General features: G+C 45.7%; 2 protein-coding genes across 13 annotated transcripts in view; one reads left to right on the forward strand and one right to left on the reverse strand.

The window, feature by feature from the left end:
• Window positions 1-4,042: 4,042 nt before the first annotated feature.
• On the reverse strand, window positions 4,043-8,015 carry Pigw (phosphatidylinositol glycan anchor biosynthesis, class W). 3 transcript variants are annotated; one of them, NM_001077636.1, is made up of 2 exons: window positions 7,958-8,015; window positions 4,043-6,242 (listed from the first exon to the last, which is right to left on the reverse strand). In NM_001077636.1, exon 2 carries the CDS (start codon window positions 6,229-6,231, stop codon window positions 4,720-4,722), a length of 1,512 nt encoding a protein of 503 aa, NP_001071104.1. In that variant the 5' UTR covers window positions 6,232-6,242; window positions 7,958-8,015; the 3' UTR covers window positions 4,043-4,719. The 3 variants fall into 3 exon arrangements, with proteins under 3 accessions (NP_001071104.1, NP_001350041.1, NP_081664.2); NM_001363112.1 differs by lacking the exon at window positions 7,958-8,015 and adding an exon at window positions 7,498-7,925; NM_027388.2 differs by lacking the exon at window positions 7,958-8,015 and adding an exon at window positions 7,449-7,925.
• Myo19 (myosin XIX) overlaps window positions 7,900-21,237 on the forward strand; it is a 31,057-nt gene continuing 17,719 nt past the window's right edge. For 2 of the 10 annotated variants that reach the window (XM_011249173.3, XM_030246222.1), the window contains exons 1-8: window positions 8,150-8,241; window positions 8,520-8,983; window positions 10,316-10,457; window positions 12,932-13,070; window positions 13,401-13,549; window positions 15,784-15,897; window positions 19,806-19,938; window positions 21,055-21,124. In XM_011249173.3, coding sequence (XP_011247475.1) covers window positions 10,446-10,457; window positions 12,932-13,070; window positions 13,401-13,549; window positions 15,784-15,897; window positions 19,806-19,938; window positions 21,055-21,124 — 617 coding nt within the window. In that variant the 5' untranslated portion in view covers window positions 8,150-8,241; window positions 8,520-8,983; window positions 10,316-10,445. Of the gene's footprint in view, window positions 8,291-8,519; window positions 8,984-10,315; window positions 10,458-12,931; window positions 13,071-13,400; window positions 13,550-15,783; window positions 15,898-19,805; window positions 19,939-21,054; window positions 21,125-21,237 lie in introns of all 10 variants that reach the window. The other 8 variants (XR_003949489.1, NM_025414.4, XM_011249174.3 and 5 more) reach the window with 6 other exon arrangements.

Genomic DNA, 21,237 nt, shown 5'->3' on the forward strand with positions numbered 1-21,237 from the left:
CATCTGAAAATCTGTAAGCTGGATTTTCCTTTTCTTGATCTGACAGTATGAGTATATTCTATCAATTAAAAATAGAAACATGGGCTGTAAAGTTGGCTCAGTAGTTAAGAGCACTGACTGCTCTTCCAGAGGTCCTGAGTTCAATTCCCAGCAACCACATGGTGGCTCACAACCATCTGTAATTCTGATGTTCTCTTCTGGTGTGTCTGAAGACAGCTACAGTGTACTCATATAAATAAAATAGATCTTTAAAAAAAAAAAATACAAGCCCAGTATAGTAGCATACACCTGTAACCCCAGCACTTGGAGAGGCCAAGGCAGAGTGCTTACCATAAATTCAAGACCAGATTAGACTGCACAGACCCTTTCTCAAAATAGGAATTAAGTAGACATATTGCATATTTTTAATAAACATAAATGAGAATGTAAGCTCCTTAAAGGCATCTGTTTATATTCCTGGCACCTATACCCGACACAGAGCTCAGTAAATCAATTGTGATCTTTCTCTTCTGAAAAGCAATCTAATCAGGAGTTCTGCCTACTAATTCTGATTTTATGAATTCATTAGCTTTTCTTTAGGACATTAGGAATTGGAAGAGGGGAAGCACAGTGTACATTTTGTCCTTTTCAGTTAACGCCTGTAATTATCAAAGATATAAACTTAGACTAGAAAAGTATGGAGGGCTGAGGATATAGTGGTAGAACACTTGGTCTAGCAGGCTCTAAGCCCAAGGTTCAGTATCCAGTATCACAAAAATAAGTACGTAAATACCATAATATTAAATAAGAAAAGTGGCAGATATGGTGCACACCCAACACCAGAGGCAGAGGCAGGTAGATCTCAGTGAGTTCCAAGCCAGCCTGTCCTATATAGTGACAGCCCATCTCAAAAAAAAAAAAAAAAAAAAAAAAGGCAGTTATTAACAAAATGCAGCACAGCAAATGAGGCCTGCATTAAGTCATAAGATAACTACTTTTTCTAAATGAATGTATTAGTTAAGCTACTCTGCCTTCTGGCTGCTCCAACAGATAAGCTATGAGGTACTAGTACAGTGTGTGACACAGCAGAAAAGTCAATCACCTTTCCTAGTCATGCTAAATTTACACACTATAATCTTATTGATTAAATTTCAAGTCTTACTTTTTAATTGGAAATAAAATCTGTTGTAATTGTAGTCAGCAAATACAAAGTCATATAACACTAAATCAGCCATCAAGTTTAGAAATTGAAGTAAACAAAACACATTTAATAATTAGCATATTTACATTAAATATATATTTTTTTTGAGAGCTGAAGAGATGGCTCAGCAGTCAAAGAATACTGACTGCTCGTCCAGAGGTCCTGAGTTCTATTCCCAGCAACCACATGGTAGCACACAGCTATCTGTAATGGCATATGATGCCCTCTTCTGGTGTATCTGAAGACAGCTACAGTGTACTTACATACATAAAATAAATAAATCTTTAAATAAAAAATACACTTTGAGAGTTAGGGGTATGGCTCAGTACAATGCTTACCCAGCACACTTGAAGTTCTGATTCACAGGACCACAAAACATAATCTATAATATGAAGACAACTAGTTTAAAATAGCAAGCCTGTATCAGGAGGCGCCACCTACTCTAAACTACACAAATAATTTAGATTGCTAATAAACACCACATTAGACACCCTGATTAGCAGCTATTTCTCATATGTCCTTGGTGTCAGGAAAGCAAATGTTCATTGATTCTTATCCACACCCCACCCCAGCCCCACACATCCAGCCTGGCCTCAAACTCACTATGGAGATGAGACTGGCCTTTAATTCCAAATCCTCCCTCCATCTTCTAAATCCTAGGATTACAGGTTTGTGTCAGGACAGTTGGCCAGTATTAGCCTGCTTTAAAAGATGTACATTGTCCAAGCATGGTGGCATCCACCATTAGTTCCAGCACTTGGGAGCGAATGGATCTCTATGAGTTTAAGGCCGACCTAGACTACATCGTTCCAGACCAGCCTAGGCTACAAAGATGTGAAACTAAAGATCTTGTGATTTTTAAATCTTTAGACTTAACAGCTGGTTCAAAGATCTGCTTAAAGTTTTTAAATTATTCCAGTTCTCAATACACTATTAAGCCTTAATGTAACCAGTTCTATCAGACTTAGTACTTTCATCTTTCTCACTGATTTTCTTGATTCTCCTTCCCATGGTTGAGGCCACCTAACCTAGTCCCTTCCTATTTCTCCAGCTTTATAGCCCACACTTCTTTGAGTTACCTAGATTTCCTCCCAACTTACTTTTGCTGACAAGATTCATTACATATTGACTCTTCTCTGCCATCTACCTTCTAACTTCATTCCCGAGATATACGTATCATCCATCAGCCTCAAAATGCCTTAAAAATGCCCATCGATGGAGAAAACTTTTGTTTCTTCCTGGATTGGTTCTCAGTTTCTCATCTGTAACAATACTATGACTTAATTGTTATATTAGTTTAATGTTTCCCCTCACTAGACTGCAAGCTCCAATGTACTAAAAATTTGTTTTATCTTTTTGAGACAGGCTCTATGTAGCCCAGGCTAGCCTTGAGCTCTAGCAGGAACTAGACAGGTTGCAAACCTAGGTGTGCTTTATTCCTAGCACAGAGAATCCATCTTAAAACTTGTACAGCTGGGCTGAAGGGACACACTTAAAATCCCAGCACTTGAGAAACTGAGATGGACATCATAAATTCCAGACTGGTTTTGGCTGCAGGGAGAGTTTAAAGTCAGTATGGACCACACAATAAGATCACGTATCAAAAAAAAAAAAAAGATCACATATCAAAAGTTTGTCTTTGAGAAAAAAAGTAAAATGTGTCAGGTACCTGAAAAATCTTGTTTTAATTATTATATATATAAACTACATCACCCAACTCAATCATTGATTGCATTTAACTGTTTGCTGGCTTGAAATGTATCTGATTTTAAACACTTGCTTCTTTTTTTTTTAAACACTTGCTTCTTATTCCTATACTTTATTAAAAGACAGAAGTTCAGTATGAAAGAGGTATTGAAGGAACAGGAGAGACGACTCAATCAGTTAAGAGTACTTGTTGCTCTTGGAGAGGACTTAGGACCAGTATGTACAGGGTTGTTTACAACCATCCACAACTCCATCAGAACAAATGCTCAACTAACCTTTTCAGACGCCAAGCATGCCTCTGATGCCTATACATATACACACATACGTGTATACATATATATATATATATATATATATATATATATATGTGTGTGTGTGTGTGTATACATACACACATAAATAAAAAATGAATAAATCTAATACAAAAAAATGTTTTTAAAGATAATTGAAAAGGCCACAATTTGCCGGGCGCACACCTTTAATCCCAGCACTCGGGAGGCAGAGGCAGGTGGATTTCTGAGTTCGAGGCCAGCCTGGTCTACAAAGTGAGCTCCAGGACAGCCAGGGCTGTACAGAGAAACCCTGTCTCGAAAAACCAAAAAAAAAAAAAAAAAAAAAAAAAAAAAGAAAAGAAAAGAAAAAAGAAAAAGCCACAATTTGCTGAGCATGGTAGTATATGCTTTTGATCCCAGCATTCAGGAAACAAAGGATGGCAGGTCTCTGAGTCTGAGGCCAACCTGAAGTTCCAGGTAAGCCAGGAATATATAGTGAGATTCCCAACTAAAAGAAAAAAAGGAACTGAAAAAAAATGCGCAATTAAACCGGGCATGGTGGTGCACGCCTTTAATCCCAGCACTCAGGAGACAGAGGCAGGTGGATTCCTGAGTTTGAGGCCAGCCTGGTCTACAGAGTGAGTTCCAGGACAGCCAGGGCTACACAGAGAAACCCTGTCTCGAAAAAAACCAAAAAAAAAAAAAAAAAAAAAAAAATGTGCACTTACTTGCCAATACTCCAGAGGATCCAGGTTCAATTCTTAACCAACATGGCAGCTCACAATCATTTGTAATTCTAGTCTCAGGGTATTCAACCCCCCTCTTCTGACTTCTGTAGGCATTGCACACATATGATGCACAGAAATACATGCAGACAAAATATGCATTCACATAAAAATTTTAAATAATTCAGATCTTAATGTAAACACATATAACACAAACATTATAATCACAATTACATATTCATATAAAAACCACAAATACAGTGCCATAATGATATATAGAAAGTAAAAATTACCGCCATTCACCTTCCAGTGTCAAAACTATCAACAAGTGGGTGTGGTGGCTCACGCCTGAAATCCCAGCATTGAGCCTGAGGTAAGAGTACAACTGTGAACTCCAGGCAAAGCAAAATCTATGAACAAGTTCTTTAAAATACTGGTGTTTTCTAAGTTCCAATAAATAACAAGATTTTTACTTCTATTCTTTGCCCCCCTCCCCGCCCCCCCACCGGGTCTCTGTACATAGCCTTGGGTGTCCTGAAACTCAACATGCAGACCAGGCTGGCTTCCAACTCACAGAGATCCGCCTGCCTCTGCCTCCCATGTTCTGGGATTAAAGCTTTGTGCCACTTCTTTTGGCTTATTTTACATAATGTTGATATGTATTAAACATCCATGAATCTTCCTTTAAAAAAGGTAAAGTTTAATTTCTGTCATAGAAGACTGAAACTTCATAATAAAGTATGGTTAAGACTAGATTGCTAAGAACACATTTCCTCCCTTCTTATTCTTCTCCACTAAAATAATGTTATTCAAATACATATTTCTTACCCACTCATCACCAAAACTTTATGGTTTTACCTTGTAAATCAAGTACATATATAACTAAACAGTTGGTAAACATATAAATACTGAGCACAACTAAGGTCCACAAGGCACCAGTGTGTAATGTATCCATCGTCAGGTTAATCAGACCAGTTGTTATATTTGACAGTAAGAAAAAAAACAGCTGGTTTCTGTTCAGAGCTGTGATCAAACAAAGACTGGGTTGGTTTTTTTCAGCTTCTAAGATTAGAGATTCAGAATGGTTTTTATGTGTAGTAGGAGACTGTATAAGTTTCCAAGAACATGGAACTAGAGACCCTTTAATTAGAAATTGGGCAAAACTCAAAATTATACCACTCAGTAACAGACAACTAAGAAGCATCAGACTGGAAGCAACTACCCACAGACAAAAGGCTAAATTGGCCATTCTTCGAGATACTGCTTCTATGTTTACTTGCACTATATGAAGAGAAATGAAGAAGCCAACAGCTACTGAGAAAACCCAACAAGTAGCTTTTATCCAGTCTCTGACTTGTGCTCTTCCCTTAAGCACATACAATCCCGTTTGTACACCAGCCATGTGTATTGTCACATACCCCAAAGTGGAAATTATTCCCTCTCGGTTAGCATTTAAGAAGCCAACCCTTGTGCCACTGCCATCAGTGCCATACAAAAGTATCCTCTTGAGTGGAGTATAATCCAGGGCTAGCTGGTATACCACAGTTATGCTGACAGCCACAATCCACGACTTATTTAAAGGAAAAATAATCAAAAGCAGTGACGTTACTAATCGCACAACTATGATGGTAAAGAAAAAGTTCCAGTGAATGCCGTACTCGGTAGAATGTTCCTGGTAGCCTATGGACTTTATAATGACCAACCGTCCCATTCCTAAGAAGACCAATGGCCAGACAGAATACAGCGATTTTCTAAGATAATTAAATCTAGACTCTTCTATAGATTTCCTTCTAACCTCTGGACAAACCATTGCCGCCCCAAAAATAAAGCCACCTACTCCAAAATCCATTGCTCCTGTCCCATAAAGTTCAGTTTTGGCAAATCTTCTAGGGAAAAGTGGGAAATCCACGGCCAAAATGGCAATAGCCGTAAATACGCTGTTAATGACCCGGTAACAGGTGATTGCGGGATTGTACTCAGATTCTAGGCTGATTTTCAAGAAGTTTGCAAAGACTTTCTGGACAGGCACTTTGGCGTAGCAAGTCCTCCTGTGGTATATCTGATACAACAGCCATGCCCCCCAGACAATCACAGTGAGATTCTCGAGGAGGATAAAGGAAGACAATACAGTCAGAGTGATCACTAGGGGGACTATCAAGACAACAAAGTCCATGAGGAATCGTGTGCTCCAGGTGTTTGAGAAAGAGCATACGTGCTGTGAGAAGATGATCCAAAGGCCTCTACACAGGATACAGAAGGCAGGAAAGCACAGGCCCTGGGTCACTTCCAGCACACTGGTCCCACTGAGGTTCCTGACAAAGGCTTCCTTCAGCTGCTTTTGAGACATTTTCTTCCTTCCTGTGGAAACAAGAACAAAAGAATGGATTTGAAGAACACAACATTGTTGTGAATTCAGTAAAAACCTATGTGCCTAACTTGAATTTACATATTTCTTGTTTAAACAAAAGTTTAAGGGCTGGAGAGATGACTCGGCGGTTAAGAGCACTGGCTGCCCTTCGGGGGGACACAGGATGAATTCCCAACACCCATACGGAAGCTCACACCTGTCTGTAACTATAGTTTCAAGGTATCAGACACCTTCATACAGACACACATGTGGGCAGAACAGAACTTCAAGCCCTACTGGTTTCAATTCATGGACAGAACTGTCCTGACTCTCCTAGAACCTAAGATTATAGGAAGAAGTCAACAGTGACACACGAAAAGTATGAAAGTTCTAGTACACAGTTTTATCTTCAATATAAGGCAAATTCAAAACAAAAGTTGCTTAGCTCCCAAACAACTGTGTCTTGTTTTTGTTTGTTTCCTTGAGACAGTTTCTCTGTGTAGCCCTGGCTGTCCTGGAACTGTTTTGCATACCAGACTGGTCTCAAATTCAGGCCTCTGCCATGAGAGTGCTGGGATTAAAATCATCACTGCCCAGCTCTTTTTGTTTGTTGGGTTTTGACAGTGTCTGGCCATGTATCCTGAAACTTAATATGTAGATCAGTCTGGCCTTGAACTCACAGAGATCCACCTACCTCCCCGATCCCCTGCAATACCTAAAGGCATGTGCTACCACTGGCTGCCCTTCCAGAGGTCCTGAGTTCTGTTCCCAGCAACCATGTGGTAGCTCACAACCATCTATAACGAGATCTGGTGCCTTCTTCTGGCATGCAGGCAGAACACTGTATACATAATGAATAAGTCTAAAAACCACCACCACCACCAACAAACCATGTGTGTGGGGGGGGGGGGGGACGACTTCAGGGAGAGAGAGAAGTTGTAAATGTATTTTAGAGTTAGGGCCCTTGGTTTCAACATTGGGTACATAAAGAATGCATGAGCCTCGGGTTGCTCTTTTCCTATTTTACACACAGCCATATTTTCAGATTAAGAAGCAGGTGGACAGAATGGATGCACAGTGCATACCAGCGCCAGTGGCTTCTTTTTAATGCAACCTAAAACCTGTCACATTTTAATGTCTGAAAAGTTGCACCCTGAGAGAACACATCCGACAGTCAGATGTGAATTGATGTCCCTGACAATACACCAGCACCTCACCGTAAGTGGCCCTGCTCTTTTGGCCTTTTAAGTTTTTTTCCTGGCAGACCTGGCCACAACCACGCCCTGCCCACGACTGAGGGTCTCCGGCGTGGACAGAACAGGCTCCCACCGCAAACTGCGGGCACCCTCCGCTTCCGCCTCGCGAGCCGCGCTTCCGGCCGTCGCGGCTCAGCCTGTTCTTCCGGGACCGCAGATTCCGCGCGCCCCCGCCGGGGATGGCAACAGTCCGCACCCCGCCGAACTCCCCACGCCCTTCAGGGTCTTGAGCTGGGTTGGGCCGGGTGCTCTCCAGACCTAGCCGCGCGGCGGGTCCGTGGGAGGGGCGTCTCCCCTCCGCCCCAGGGCGAGGCGGGTTAGGTAGAGGGTCCCCGGAGCCCGCGTCAGCCTCGGGCACCGCGACCTGCAGCAGAGCAGCGCAAGGGCTCTCGGGAACCGCACTTTCCCACCCAGAACTCGGGAGGCCACGGAAACGCCACACCTCACACCCCGGACTCAATAGACCTCACCTCGCGAACAGCCCGCTAGCCGGAGCCGGCGGCCTGGGACGGGCCACGTGCGTCCCGCGCCGCGTGTGCACGCCCCGCCCCTGGGGAGGAGCCGGCGGGCTCCGGGCCATCGAGCCGCGGTTGCAGTGCTCCGCCAGGCGGCCTGGAGCTCCCGGCTTTCTCTCCCGGCCGCTCCCGCGCTCTCTCTCCTCCACGGGCTCTTCCCGCTGCCTCACCCTGCCCACCCGCCCTTCCAATCGGCCTGGGCTGGGACTACCACGCTGGGCGCCCGGGCCGTGGGACCGGTGAGTGCCACTCTCCACCTAGATCCAAAATCCCACACCGCCTGAGGAGGTAGGGAGGTCGGTGAGTCGCTCAGCTAAAACAGAAGGAGGCGTCTCACTTTCTAATTCAGCATTTCTCTTTTTACCCTCTTATGACCAAGGAGGAGGTAACACACAGCTCGTGGCTTTTGCCCAGGGCAAGGACCTTCACGGTCACTTTTCAGCTTGCCAGCAGGGGGCCGGAAAGGGGGTGTTTCTGGCTGACCGAGGCTGGACGTCTCTTTCCTTGTTCTACCCAGGGACGGCGGGAGAGACTTAAGGAAACTGCGCCCTTGACTAGGGTCATAGCCACCTTCCCAGAAAGGACGCGTTCTCTCAGTACCAGGTGCTTCCGGAGTGGTATCCCGGCCCTGGGCACCTTGGGCACGCTGCCAGTGCTGGAAGTGCTGGATCCGTCCAGGAATCTGGAGCAAAGCAGGCTGAGCCCCCATCCTCACCCCCCAGGACCCAGCTCTTTTCCTTATAGCCCTCCTTCTGTACTTCTTACAAAAAGAAATCCGAAGCAGAGGCGGAGAGGGTGGCAATCTGGTTACCACTTGCCTTGACTTGGTTGGTCCTTCACATACTCATTACTCTCCTCTGCCTACTGTGGTCACACCCTTTCCAGAAATTCTTGGTGGTAACCACGAAGAGGAGGGAGCAGGAGAACTGGAGAAAACTGCTTTGATCTGATTTGACTTCAACCAGGAGCTGACGCTGCAAAGTAATAACCAGCATTTACCAAGCTCTCTCGCAGGTCTCGCCCGTACGAGCCATAATTTTGCGCTTTGTGGTATGGTATTATACCATTGGCAATTGTATAAAAATGAGGCTTAGCTCCTGTAATATATTCTAAGAAGGTTGTGAGCTTTGGATTCTAACTTAAATGCGCTGTTGTGGTCTCCTGACTGGCCTCCCTCTCAAGATCAGCTTCCAGTTGAGTCTCCAGAGACCCTTGGGTGATGGGGTACAGTGTACACAGTGATATTGCCTAGCCCAGCCCTGATTCCCTTTTCTTCTTGAATTTTACCTCTCCCTGTTTCATGGCCATCCCTGGTCCTGCTTCTTTGGAGACTAGGTGTGTTCAAAGCTTCAAAAAGTCTGTATCGGGATTGACTCATCAATCCGTTATAGATGTCCCTCATCCTCACGCCTCATTGCTAGGCAGGGATGGGAGTCTGGGACACTCCCGAGTCTGGCTGAAGCTCACCAGTTTTCAGATACTGTCCTCATACAGGTACTCTCAAATAGATTCTTTCCTGGTCTCACCTTGTTTGTTCGAGATAAGGTCTTACAGTATAGCCCAGACAAGACGCAAACTCTGAGATCCTCCTGCCTCAGCCTCTTGTATGTTGAGATTACAGGCACATGCCACCAGTCTCAATCTCGTCTGTTGGGCAGTGGGCGTTCCCTATCTGTTTAATGTCTCCAAATGAACCATCAGCCCCATGCATAACACTAATTGTTCCTAGACAATGATATGATACTCAGACTTGTACTGTGCTTTCAAACCTTGACGTCATTGGCCTTCATAACCTCTCCATGTAAGGTACATTTAACTACCCCTATTTTCAAGGAGAAAATTTGGGCAGTAGGGTTGCCCTGGGGTCACATACCAATTCCCTTCTCATATGGCAGCTTCCTAGGGACATCAGTAGTTGACACCAGGCCTATTCTCCCTCAGCTGCTGGCTACATTTATGTTGGGGGTATTTCTGTCTAATGCTGATGATAGGGCCAAGGCTATCTCTTCATTCTCCATGACATACTGACCCAGAAGATTCTGCAACCCCTGCCCATCACTTACTTCCCTTAAAACTGCCCCTGGCCTTTTGCTGTAAGAGAAACATCAGAAAGTATCCCAGGTAGTCTCTGGAGGCTCTCAGCAAAGGAGTCTTACTTCCTAATTGGCAAGGGGATGCACAGTCTCTCCCTCTCTGCCCAGGCCTGCCTGGTTCTCATTTGGGATGCTCCCGCTTGGTGGGAGGAGCAGGACTGAGTCATCCCAGAGAGGCCCTCACCTGTGTGTGGCCCTTGTCTTCTGTCTCACGCTACAGGTTTCAAGATGACTCGGCTGCGATTCCCACACTCCTGAGTCTTCTGCTGGAAGGATGGCCTCATGACCAGGTTGACAGACAGCACTCTGTGTCGGTGACACAGAACTCTGGCCGACCACACTGAAGCACGATGCTCCAGCAGGTAATCCCTCAAGCCCAAGTAACTGAGCACTTTCCCTCTTGCCTGTCTGAAGAAAGACTGCAGTGCTTCTAGTGAGGGACTCTTCAGAGTATCCCAGGACTCTTCCTGATACGCCCTTTTTGTGATTTGGTGGCTCTTTTCCTTGGAATGGTTATGGGTAGATAGGTAAAGAAATCAATCCAAACCACGCTGATAACCTAAAACGGGGGCGTATCCTGACAGAAGTCCCTGACAGACTGTTTTGTTGTATCACTTTGGAAGTTTGTACACTGAATCTGATCCTTTAAGAATAATCTAGAGGCCCAGCAGCGATGGTGGTGCATGCCTTCAGTCCCAGCACTTTGGGAAGCAGAGACAGACAGATATCTGAGTTTGAGGCCAGCCTGGTCCACAAAATGAGTCCCAGGACAGCCAAAGCTACACAGAGAAACCCTGTTGGGATAGGGGGGGGGGTTTGGGGGGGGGGGGCTGGATTAGCCAAGCAAGCTAGGCTTGGTAGCACACATCTTTACTGCCAGCACTTGGCATAGGCAGGGAGATCTCTGTGAGTTCAATGTCTAAAAGAGAGAGAGAGAAAACCTGTCTTAAAAAAAAAAAAGAAAAGAAAAAGAATTATCCAAATGGAGAAGGAACATGGACGGTTCAGACAAGAGGTGAGCCTGTGCAAAAATGTAGGAGAAGGTAAGTAGCTTAGGTGGAGTCCAGCATTCTGCCTGTGAAAAGGCTAGTATCCCTGGTCTGCAAGGTGGGAACCACCCTTCACTGTGGAGTTCTGTCTCATACACATAGCATCCTTTCTTTGTAAGTAGCTCAGATCCAGACAGCACAGTGGTATGTATTTGCTGAAATTTTATTTTACTAAATTTTGCCCCATACCAAGGGCTCAGGGAGTTTGTGCTCTAGTGAGCCCCAGCAGAATAACCAAGGTAAAGCTTGTCAGGCTCAAGAAAGCCATGGTAGATGCTGCTGGACCATTGAGCCATTTGCCTGGAAATAGACTTGAAGGCTAAGAACAGTAGGCAAGACAGTTATCTGCTCTGGGCTGTTGTATTTTCTTTTTTCCTTATTCCAAAAGTAATCATCTTTACCACAGCCGTACTAGTGACTATGCTATGCTTGGCCCTTGTTAATAGGAGGCACTCTGCTTGAGAGTGTTGTTTCAGTGAAAATATATAGTAGTGTGTACTACACAGTGTTCTTATGTCCCCGTCCTGGAGAGACAGGTCAGACAGGTGAAATGACTGTCTCAAGGTCACATTCATCAACAGGAATTTGGAAGAACAAAGGAAGGCAATTGAAAAGGACACTAAAGTTACCTCACAACAGTGTCCAAACACAACATTTGTGAAGAACATTTAGACTTTCTGTTTGGCTTTTGAGACAGGGTTTCTCTGTGTAGCCCTGGCTGTCCTGGAACTCACTCTGTAGACCAGGCTGGCCTGAACTCAGAAATTCTCCTGCCTCTGTCTCCCAAGCGCCTGGACCAAAGGTGTGCGCCATTACCCAGCACAATCTAGCTTTCTAATCCAAGCTCTTGATCATCACACTCAACTCCCAGGTGAATCAACACTGTTCCTAACCAGGCATGGTGGCGCGCGCCTTTAATCCCAGCACTCGGGAGGCAGAGGCAGGTGGATTTCTGAGTTCGAGGCCAGCCTGGTCTACAAAGTGAGTTCCAGGACAGCCAGAGCTACACAAAGAAACCCTGTCTCCAAAACCAAACCAAACCAAAAAACTGTTCCTAAATTGTCGCTGGGTTGTTGTTTTTTTAAGTAGGCTCCGCCTTTCCTTCCTCTCCCCTTCCCTTCTCTTTCTTGTCTTTCTTCTGTCCTTACCCTTCCAAAGATTTAGCTGTGCTGGCTGCAGCAATTACCCTAGCTAGCAAGAGCCTTGCTTTGTACATTATGATGTGTCTGAGCCTCACAGTCTAAAAGAAACTCATTACAGTGCTGCTCAAATGAAACAAGCTACCTTGGCATGTTCCTGAAGGGTTAAGCGTTGAGAGTTTTTAATCAGTTTTGTTGGAAGCACACATCATACCAAGACTTTAGCCTCCTTAAGCTGATTCCAGCCAGGCTCCTCTTCCCTCTCCATCCTCTCTGGAGGACAGACAGCAGCTCTGTAAGGCTGGTAGACTGTAGCCTAAAAGCTGCCTTAGCTGGAGCTCATAGCAGAGGAGACAGGACGGCATTGATTATAAGACGTACTATCAAGGCCTTGATTCAATGTTGTGTGTCTCTTTCCCCCCATAACCTGGTAGTTGAGTTTATCTTTCTTTATTGATGGTGGAGGTGGGGAACGTGGCTCTTAGAGGTGAATTATCCAGGCTTTCATGCTAATAAGTAGCAGAGCTGAAACTTGAGCCACCTGGATCTTGTAGAAACCTGTTCTTTCTCCTCTGCAGGCTCCACCCATATTACCTGCCAACTGGTCTGAGACCCAGGTCTCATGGCTCTTGTGTTGTTCCCCTCCAGGTGAATGGCCACAGTTTAGGCTCTGATGCCGAAGGTAGGGCCTCCCTCAAGGGAGACCTAAGGGAGTTCCTGGGTGGGGAGATCCCACTGCACCAGCTGGATGACCTCACCAAGGTGAATCCCGTGACACTGGAAACAGGTATGGGCCTTCCTCTTCTCCAGACTGTTGCTCCAAAAGAATAAGGGTACAGCAAAAGTCTTCAACACGGTTTCCTCAGTTGAGACCACGAATTGAGACTCCTGACCTGGCCTGTGCCCCAGGGAGCCTGGCACTGCACCTGGGCTCCCCAGGGCAGGCTTTGCTCTAGGTTTGGGACTCGTCTTAATTAGATCTTATGTCTATTCACTGGGGAGCTACAGGGTTCTAATAGCATTTAGCTAATTATAGAGGGAAGGCTGCTTAACAGATGTGTGTCTGGGGTTCTGTCTGTATTTGAGCCAGACTTTGCTAACAGCATCTTTGCCTCAGTCCTGAGGTGCCTGCAGGCCCGATACACAGAAGACATATTCTATACCAATGCTGGCTGTACCTTGGTAGCTCTGAACCCCTTTAAGCACGTCCCTCAACTCTATGCACCAGAACTGATGCAAGAGTACCATGCTGCACCTCAGCCTCAGGTAAGGCCCTCCCTGCAGACTCTCCATCCCTATTGGTGCCATGTCCTAGCTCAACAAGAACTCTCAGAAATTTCGACACATAACTAAGGTATAATGTGGAAGACAAATAGTAAATCAGGACTGAAACCTATAATAGAAACATAAAACAAAGGATTTATTATTATTATTACTACTTTTTTGACTATTTTGAAGGATCTTCAGGTGTAATTGTGTCCTTAGCTATCGTTTTAGAAAAGAATAAAAGTACATATAAAAAGGGTTGTCTTTGAACAGTCAGCACATGTTCTCCTATACTGAGAATAAATTATTTGAGGGATGGGAGGCAGTGGTGTAGGCTACGAATGGACATGTGTTCAGGAGGAGGCAAGAACCAGCTGGCTGGCTGGAGAAAGCCTGGGGTGAGGTGATTGGTAGAGGGTTGAAGATGACTACAGTGGGCAGAACTCCCACAGCGAGCAGAATTTACTCCATGTGGAGGTGGGCCTTGGGACAGAGTCTGCCAGGGGAATGATAAAAGTGAAAGAAACAGAGCACTTGAGAGATCTCATCAGTCCAGTTATTAGGCAGCTGCAGCAAGGTCAGTTACAGACAGACAGCTCTCAGCTGGCCAGGCTGGTGAGGCATGGGGCAGAGGGCACTGCCCTGCAGTTTATGTAAGAATCCAAGTGCAGTGCAAAGAAGTCGATCCTGAGAGCCCACCTGGTCTGACACACTACCTGCCCACTCCTCAAAGGCAAATCATGGTTCCGCTTTTCCACACTGCCCGCTGGATGTCAGCCAGCACGTTAAGGGCAGTATTTGTTGAAAGAAGAAATCCCACAAAGGTCCTTACGTGCTGAGGTCTGTGGCAGGTTATATTATTAATGCCTCTGAGCCTCACATAGCTCATCTTTAAGGTTAGCCTGCTAATTCTTGGGCAGTCTGCTGTCTAACTTATGTCAGCCTGGCACAAGCAGCTGGGGTCGCCTCAGAGGTGGGAACCTCCACAGAGAAAACACCTCCATAAGACTGCACTGTGGGCAAACCTGTATGGCGTTTTCTTAATTAGTGATTGATGTGGGAGAGCCCAGCCAATTGTGGTCCTGGATGGTCCTGGATGCTATAAAAAGCAGTATGAGCAAGCACTCCTTTATGGCCTCTGCAAGAACCCTGAGGTTTTTTCCCCTCCTTGAGTTCCTGCTCTGACTGCCTTCAAAGTTGAACTCTGATCTAGATGTGTAAGCACAATAAACCCTTTCACCCCAAGTTGCTCTGGTCACAGTGTTTCCTTACAGCCATAGAAATCCTAATACAGGCAGTAAGTTAAAAGAATGTTTTCGAAGTTATAAAATAAATAAGCAGCAGAACCAGACAAGGAAAATGTAGAGGTAGCTCTGCTGCTCAGGTGCTCCCCCCGGCGTACAGCCCTCTGAGTCCCATCGCCAGGACTGTCAAACCAGGTAGAGCCGCGCTCGGGAGGGAGAAGCAGCAGGACCAGAGGCTCATTCCTTGCTCTCAGCTACAGAGCAAGACCCAGGTCACCCGGACTACAGGGAAGCCTGTCCATCCTTAGTGGGGGCGGGGGGGGGGGAGGCTTAGTGGTTAGGAGCACTTCCTGGGGCTAGAGAGAGGGCTCAGTGGTTAGGAGCACTGGCTGCTCTTCTAGAGATCCTGAGTTCAAATCCCAGCAACCACATGGTGGCTCACAGCCATCTGTAATGGATCTGATGCCCCTTCTGGTGTGTCTGAAGTGTGTCTACAGTGTACTCATATACATAAAATAAATAAATCTTTAAAAAACAAAAAATCTTAAAAAAAAAAAAAAAGCACTTTCTGCTCTCCTGGAGAACTAGGGTTCAGTTCCTAACACGAGTGTGTTGGTTCACAGCTATCTTTAACTCCAGTCCCATGGAATCTGACATCGAATTCTGGCCTCCAAGGGCCAGATATGTGGTACAGACATACATGCAACAAAACACCCATACACATAAGATAATTTTTTTTTTAATTTAAGAAATAATATCAGATGAGAGCATAAGGTCACAGAGTGCTGGAAGCTAGCTACATCCATGCTGAGAGAAGCTCAGTGGATGAATCAGCCATAGGTGTTTTGCAATTGGGCCTAACTTCATGGCGTCTGGGCAGGTATATTTGGAGGAAGCATGCTAGCACCACTCCTGGTAGCCTCCCAGTCTAGGCTGTCATTGAATCGCTCACTCTTGAAAACCAGGACTCATGTGACTTTGATATTCCAGAAATTGAAACCCCACATCTTCACAGTGGGTGAACAAACCTATAGAAATGTCAAGAGCCTGATTGAGCCGGTCAACCAGTCCATCGTGGTCAGTGGAGAGAGTGGAGCCGGAAAGGTAAGAGTGCCAGCTTTTGATCCAGTCCCTTGGTAAGCAGGAAGGCAATGGCCACTGCCTGTGGCGCCATTGGCCACCAAGTCACTCACAGATAGGGAGTCTGTGTGCGATGGTCAGCAAGCACCATACCAGAAGTCAGAAGATAGGGCTCCAGGGCAGCCTCCAGTGCTAGCTCTGCTGCCACCCTGGTGAGATACTTTCCCCTCACAACTTTACCCTCTCACTAGAATCTCTTAAGCCGGGCGTGGTGGTGCACGCCTTTAATCCCAGCACTTGGGAGGCAGAGGCAGGCAAATTTCTGAGTTCGAGGCCAGCCTGGTCTACAAAGTGAGTTCCAGGACAGCCAGAGCTACACAGAGAAACCCTGTCTGGAAAAACAAAAAAACAGAATCTCTCTCTAGAATCTTTAGAAACAGCGGTCAGGGAGTCCAGTGTAGTGGCTCAACACATAGAGTACCTCAGAAAGGCTCCTAACATCAAAGGCCTCAGTCAGTTCACTTGTGACATGGAAGAGCACCAACATGGGACTTCTGTGTGAGCGTGAAGGAGCCTCTGCCGTGTGACATGGCGACACACACCTGTAATGGCAGGAATTCTGAAATGATGTAGGAAGATCACACACCAGCCTGGAGCAGGTAGTGAGACGCTTTATGCTGTTACTCTTAGAGGATCAGGGTCAGTTCCCAGCAACTATGTGGTGGTTAATAGCGTCTGAAGCTAGTTCTAGAAGATCTGAGGCTCCCTTCTGACCTCTGTGGGCCTTGCACAGAGGTGTTGCAGACATACATTCAGGCAAACAACCATACACATAAAATAAAAAATAATTATGCTATTTAAAAAAGGGGGGGGGGGCTGGAGAGATGGCTCAGCGGTTAAGAGCACTGGCGGCTCTTCCAGAGGTCCTGAGTTCAATTCCCAGCAACCACATGGTGGCTCACAACCATCTGTAATGGGATCCGATGCCCTCTTCTGGTGTGTATGAAGATAGCTACAGTGTACTCATCATATAATAAATAAATCTTTTTAAAAAAAAAACAAAAAACTTTTTACGAACCCTGCTGGGGTTGTCGGTGACATTGGTGACGTCAAGGGCAGTGTATGAGAAGAAGCTCCTGGTATGGCCAGAGGGCCTTATAGATGGGACCTCATCAGGAGAGACATGGGTTGCATAAACAAGGATTTCTACAGCTAGTGAGAGGAAATGATCAACTCGGGCCTCGCCCAGCTGCCTCTCCCTTCCCACGGCACTTTATGAGGGATTCTCTGGACTATAAGCCCCTTTTGCCTACACTGATGTCAGAGTACTCTAGGACTGGGGAGAACGTGGCCAATGACCAACACAAGCAGAACTCAGTTACCCTTCACTGAGTAGCCATTATGGCCATGGGCTGGGCCTGCTTTCTGTTTTTATTTTTTAACATTTAATTAGTTGTGGGTGGGGTGGCACTTGTGCACAGCACATGTGTAGAGGTCAGAGGAAAGTTCCTGGGAGTCAGTTCTTCCGCCATGTGCCTCTGAGGCATAGAACTCAGGTCATCAGGCTCGGCATGGAGAACCTTGACCTGTTGAGCAATCTTATTGGCCCTTTGTTTGTATGTTTGCTGTACAGGAGATTAAACCTGGGACCCTGAATGTGCTATGCAGGCATGCTACCAAAGAACTATGATACATCCCCAGACCTTACTTTATTTTTTATTTTTGAGGCAAGGTCTCAGTAAGTTGACCAGATGGCCTTGAACTCACTTACATAATCCAAAACACCTGTAAACACAATAAAATAAAATTAAAACCTAAAATATAACCTTAAAAAAGACCTACTTCCAGGTAGTCAGAATGGGGGATAGTGTCCCCCTATTATTCCCATATTAATTGGAGACAATATTTCAGTCCACATAATACCTTAAACAAAAGGGAAAAATCAGTTACCTGCCTTCAGCCCCAAGTACAGAAACAATGCAGAACTAAGCTTGCTTGCATAGTGGGCTAGGGCATAGCTGAGTGGTAGACTACTTGTCTGGCATTCACAAGGCCTTGAGTTCATTTCTTAGTACCATCAAAATTAAATACTAATCAAACCCAAAGTTAGCAGAAGAAAGACAGTGAAAAATTAATATGCTAGAAAATAAAAACAATATAAAAACCAAATGGATTCCAAGGATTTTGTTTTGCAGTGTGAGTTTTGAGCTACAGACCAGGTACATGAAAGGCGAATGCTCTACCACTGAGCCACATAGTCAGCAAACACAGCCTTTAAAAAAGATGGATAAAATCTGCACCTTCATGATGCACATACATACACATAGACACATAAAATTAGATAAACTAAGTCTTTCTTTCTTTCTTTTTTCTCTGTGTAGCCCTGGCTGTCCTGGAACTCACTCTGTAGACCAGGCTGGCCTCGAACTCAGAAATCCACCTGCCTCTGCCTCCCAAGTGCTGGGATTAAAGGCGTGCGCCACCACGCCCGGCTCTTTTTTTTTTTTTAAAAAGTTAAAATTGATATTATTCTTGCAAAGAAAGTGCCAGCCCCAGATAGTGTTACTTATGAATTCTGCCAAGCATTAAAAGAAGAAATACTACAAACCCTCAAAGTCTGATAGGAAATAGAAGAAAGTGAACACCTCCACCCTAAAGAATTTGATAAGAGGTGGGGTGGGTTGTTAGGAGCTCAATTCCAGCCTGAACCATAAGACCTTGTCTCCAAAAAAAAAAAAAAAAAATCAGGGAAAGTTGTAATTTATCAAGGTTATTTATAGGACAGAAAGTCAACATGGAAAGATCCAACTCTATTCTTCTAATGTGGTGTACATTTATAATCTCTAAGGAGACTAACTGAAGGACAAAGTATTAGACGTTTAAGTAGCTATATCTCATTTTGGCTGATCAAAACCAAGGAGTATAAATTTTATTAGATTGACTTTAAAATAGAGCATGGTCATTTAGTAGGTTGTTTTTGTTTATTTTTTGTTGTTGTTTTGAGACGGAGTCTCTGGGTAGCCCTGGCTGACCGGAAATTCACTGTGTAGACCAGGCTGGCCCTCACAGAGGTCCTCCTGACTTTGCTTCTGGAGGACTGGGATTAGATTCACATGCCACATGCTCAGCCAACAGTAGGTTTTGTGAGAATAAAGTTTAAAAGGTCTAGGTTTGGCTTTTTTGTATCATTTTTCTGTTCGTTTCATCATTTAAGAAATAGATGTAGCCCCTGGGCAGTGGTAGCATACACTGTTAATCCCAGCACTCAGGAGGCGGAGGCCCTCAATCTCCTGAGTCCCAGGCCAGCCTGGTCTACAGAGTGAGTTCCTGGACATCCAAGGCTACACAGAGAAACCTGGTATTGGGAGTAGGGAAATAGATGTGGCTTGGCATGGAGTTGTAAGCCTTTGAGCGGGAAGATTTCTGTGATCTCAAGACCAGCCTGATTTACAAAGAAACTTCCAGGCTAGAAAGGACTGCATAGTGAAATCCTGTCCCAAAAATAAATAAATAGGACAAAAGCAGATACCTAAACTAGATATGAGAAATAAATAAAAATAGATATAAAGCCAACATCTCCAGGGTCTGTAAGCAAATGCACACAAAGCCTCCTATGAAAGAACCAGTGACAGCTCTGAGGCCTCAGAGATGGCGAGCAGCCTACCAGGTCTGGGCTGGCGGTGTGTGGAGGGTGTCGCCCATGCACTCCAGCCTCTTTCCTTAGAGCATCTTCTGAGCTGAGAGAAGCAGAGGTGTGCACCCCCGCTTCACAGGCAGGAAGTGCCTTGCCCAAGGCACAGCTGAACTCAGCATCCATGCATTTGTGCAGGCAGCATTTGATGGATGAACGCTGTAGTGGGCATCTCTCCCGGGCCCTGTAGTAGGAGGGAATAAGAACCAGGACTCTACCCACATGGCTGCTTTTGCTACAGACATGGACATCCCGATGCCTGATGAAGTTCTATGCGGTGGTGGCTGCCTCACCGACTTCCTGTGAGAACCATAAGATTGCAGAGAGGATTGAACAGCGGATTCTGAACTCCAACCCTGTGATGGAAGCTTTTGGTAAGCTCAGTGTCCTTGCACTGCCCTCTGGTGCCATTTCCTCTGCGACCCGCCCCCCACTACCTAGGTGCTAACCTCTCCCCAGATTCCCTCAGCTTCTGTCTGCTAAAGGTGCTACCATATGGGGATAAGCTTGGTGCTAGAGCCTAGCATCTGCAAAACCCCTTTTCTAGATAGAGCTGGTACCATCTGGCACATCTAAAACAGCTGCATAGAAAGTGCCTTTGCTCATCTGGTCAAAAGCTTGTCTTTCCGTTGAGTTTCCTAACGTGCCAAAAGAAGGAAGTTTGTCAAAGGTGGCATAGCTTTTGTGGGGGTGTTGTTTGGGAGGTATTTTCCTTTTTTGTTTTGTTTTTGTTATTGTTTTTAGGGAAGGGTGTTGTTTTGGTTTGTTTGGGATTTTGTGAGTTTTTGGTTTGTTGTCTTCCCCCCCAGACAGTTCCCTCTATCTAGCTCTGGCTGTCCTGGAACTCACGAAGACCAGGCTGTCCTCACACTCACAGATCTGTCAGCCTCCAGCTCTGATTAAAGGAGTGTGCAGTGACACCTGGCTTACGGTGGCGTACCTTTTAGTGTCCACATGCTGTGTCTGCCTAAAACCTGTAGGAAGCACTTGCTCTCACCTCTTCCTTGACTGGGGCTGAAGAGAGAACTCAGTGGTTCAAAGCATTTATTGCTCTTGTAGAAGACCTGAGTTCAGTTCCCAGCATCCACATGATGGCTCACAACTCCCATAACCTCATCCCATAATTCCAGTTCTAAGGGATGGTCCACCTCTTCTGACCTCTTGCGGGTACTAGGCACGATGTGGCACACATACATGAATGCAGACAAAACACTCACACACATAGAAGAAAAAAAGCAGCCCTGATTAGCTAGGCTTGTTTCCTGGTCCTGGTCCTGGTCCTGGTCCTGGTCCTGGTCCTGGTCCTGGTCCTGGTCCAGAACCCAGTTGCCAAAGCCCACGTGCCCATTCCATAATCCTGACCCTCATGACAGAAAAATCAGCAAAGGGGCCTTTAGGTGACAGGGCCTGTAGAGACGGGCACACCCACAGCAGCTTGTGAAAGTTGTGCATGCCAGGAGAGCGGGTGTAAACCCGGGTGTGGTCTCTAGGGAACGCATGCACACTGAGGAACAGCAACAGCAGCCGCTTCGGGAAGTTCATTCAGCTCCAACTCAACAGGTAAGGGCGACCGCCGCTCAGCAACCGGGGCAGCAGAGGCGGGGGCAGCAACCGGGGCAGCAGAGGTGGGCTCAGCAAACGGGGCAGCAGAGGCAGGGGCAGCAACCGGGGCA

This window comes from Mus musculus, chromosome 11 (assembly GCF_000001635.26).
Source record: "Mus musculus strain C57BL/6J chromosome 11, GRCm38.p6 C57BL/6J".
Classification (NCBI taxonomy): domain Eukaryota; kingdom Metazoa; phylum Chordata; class Mammalia; order Rodentia; family Muridae; genus Mus; species Mus musculus.

Coding starts and splice junctions, on each gene's coding strand:
- Pigw (NM_001077636.1), bottom strand. CDS start 6,231: ATGTCTCAAAAGCAGCTGAAGGAAGCCTTTGTCAGGAACCTCAGTGGG.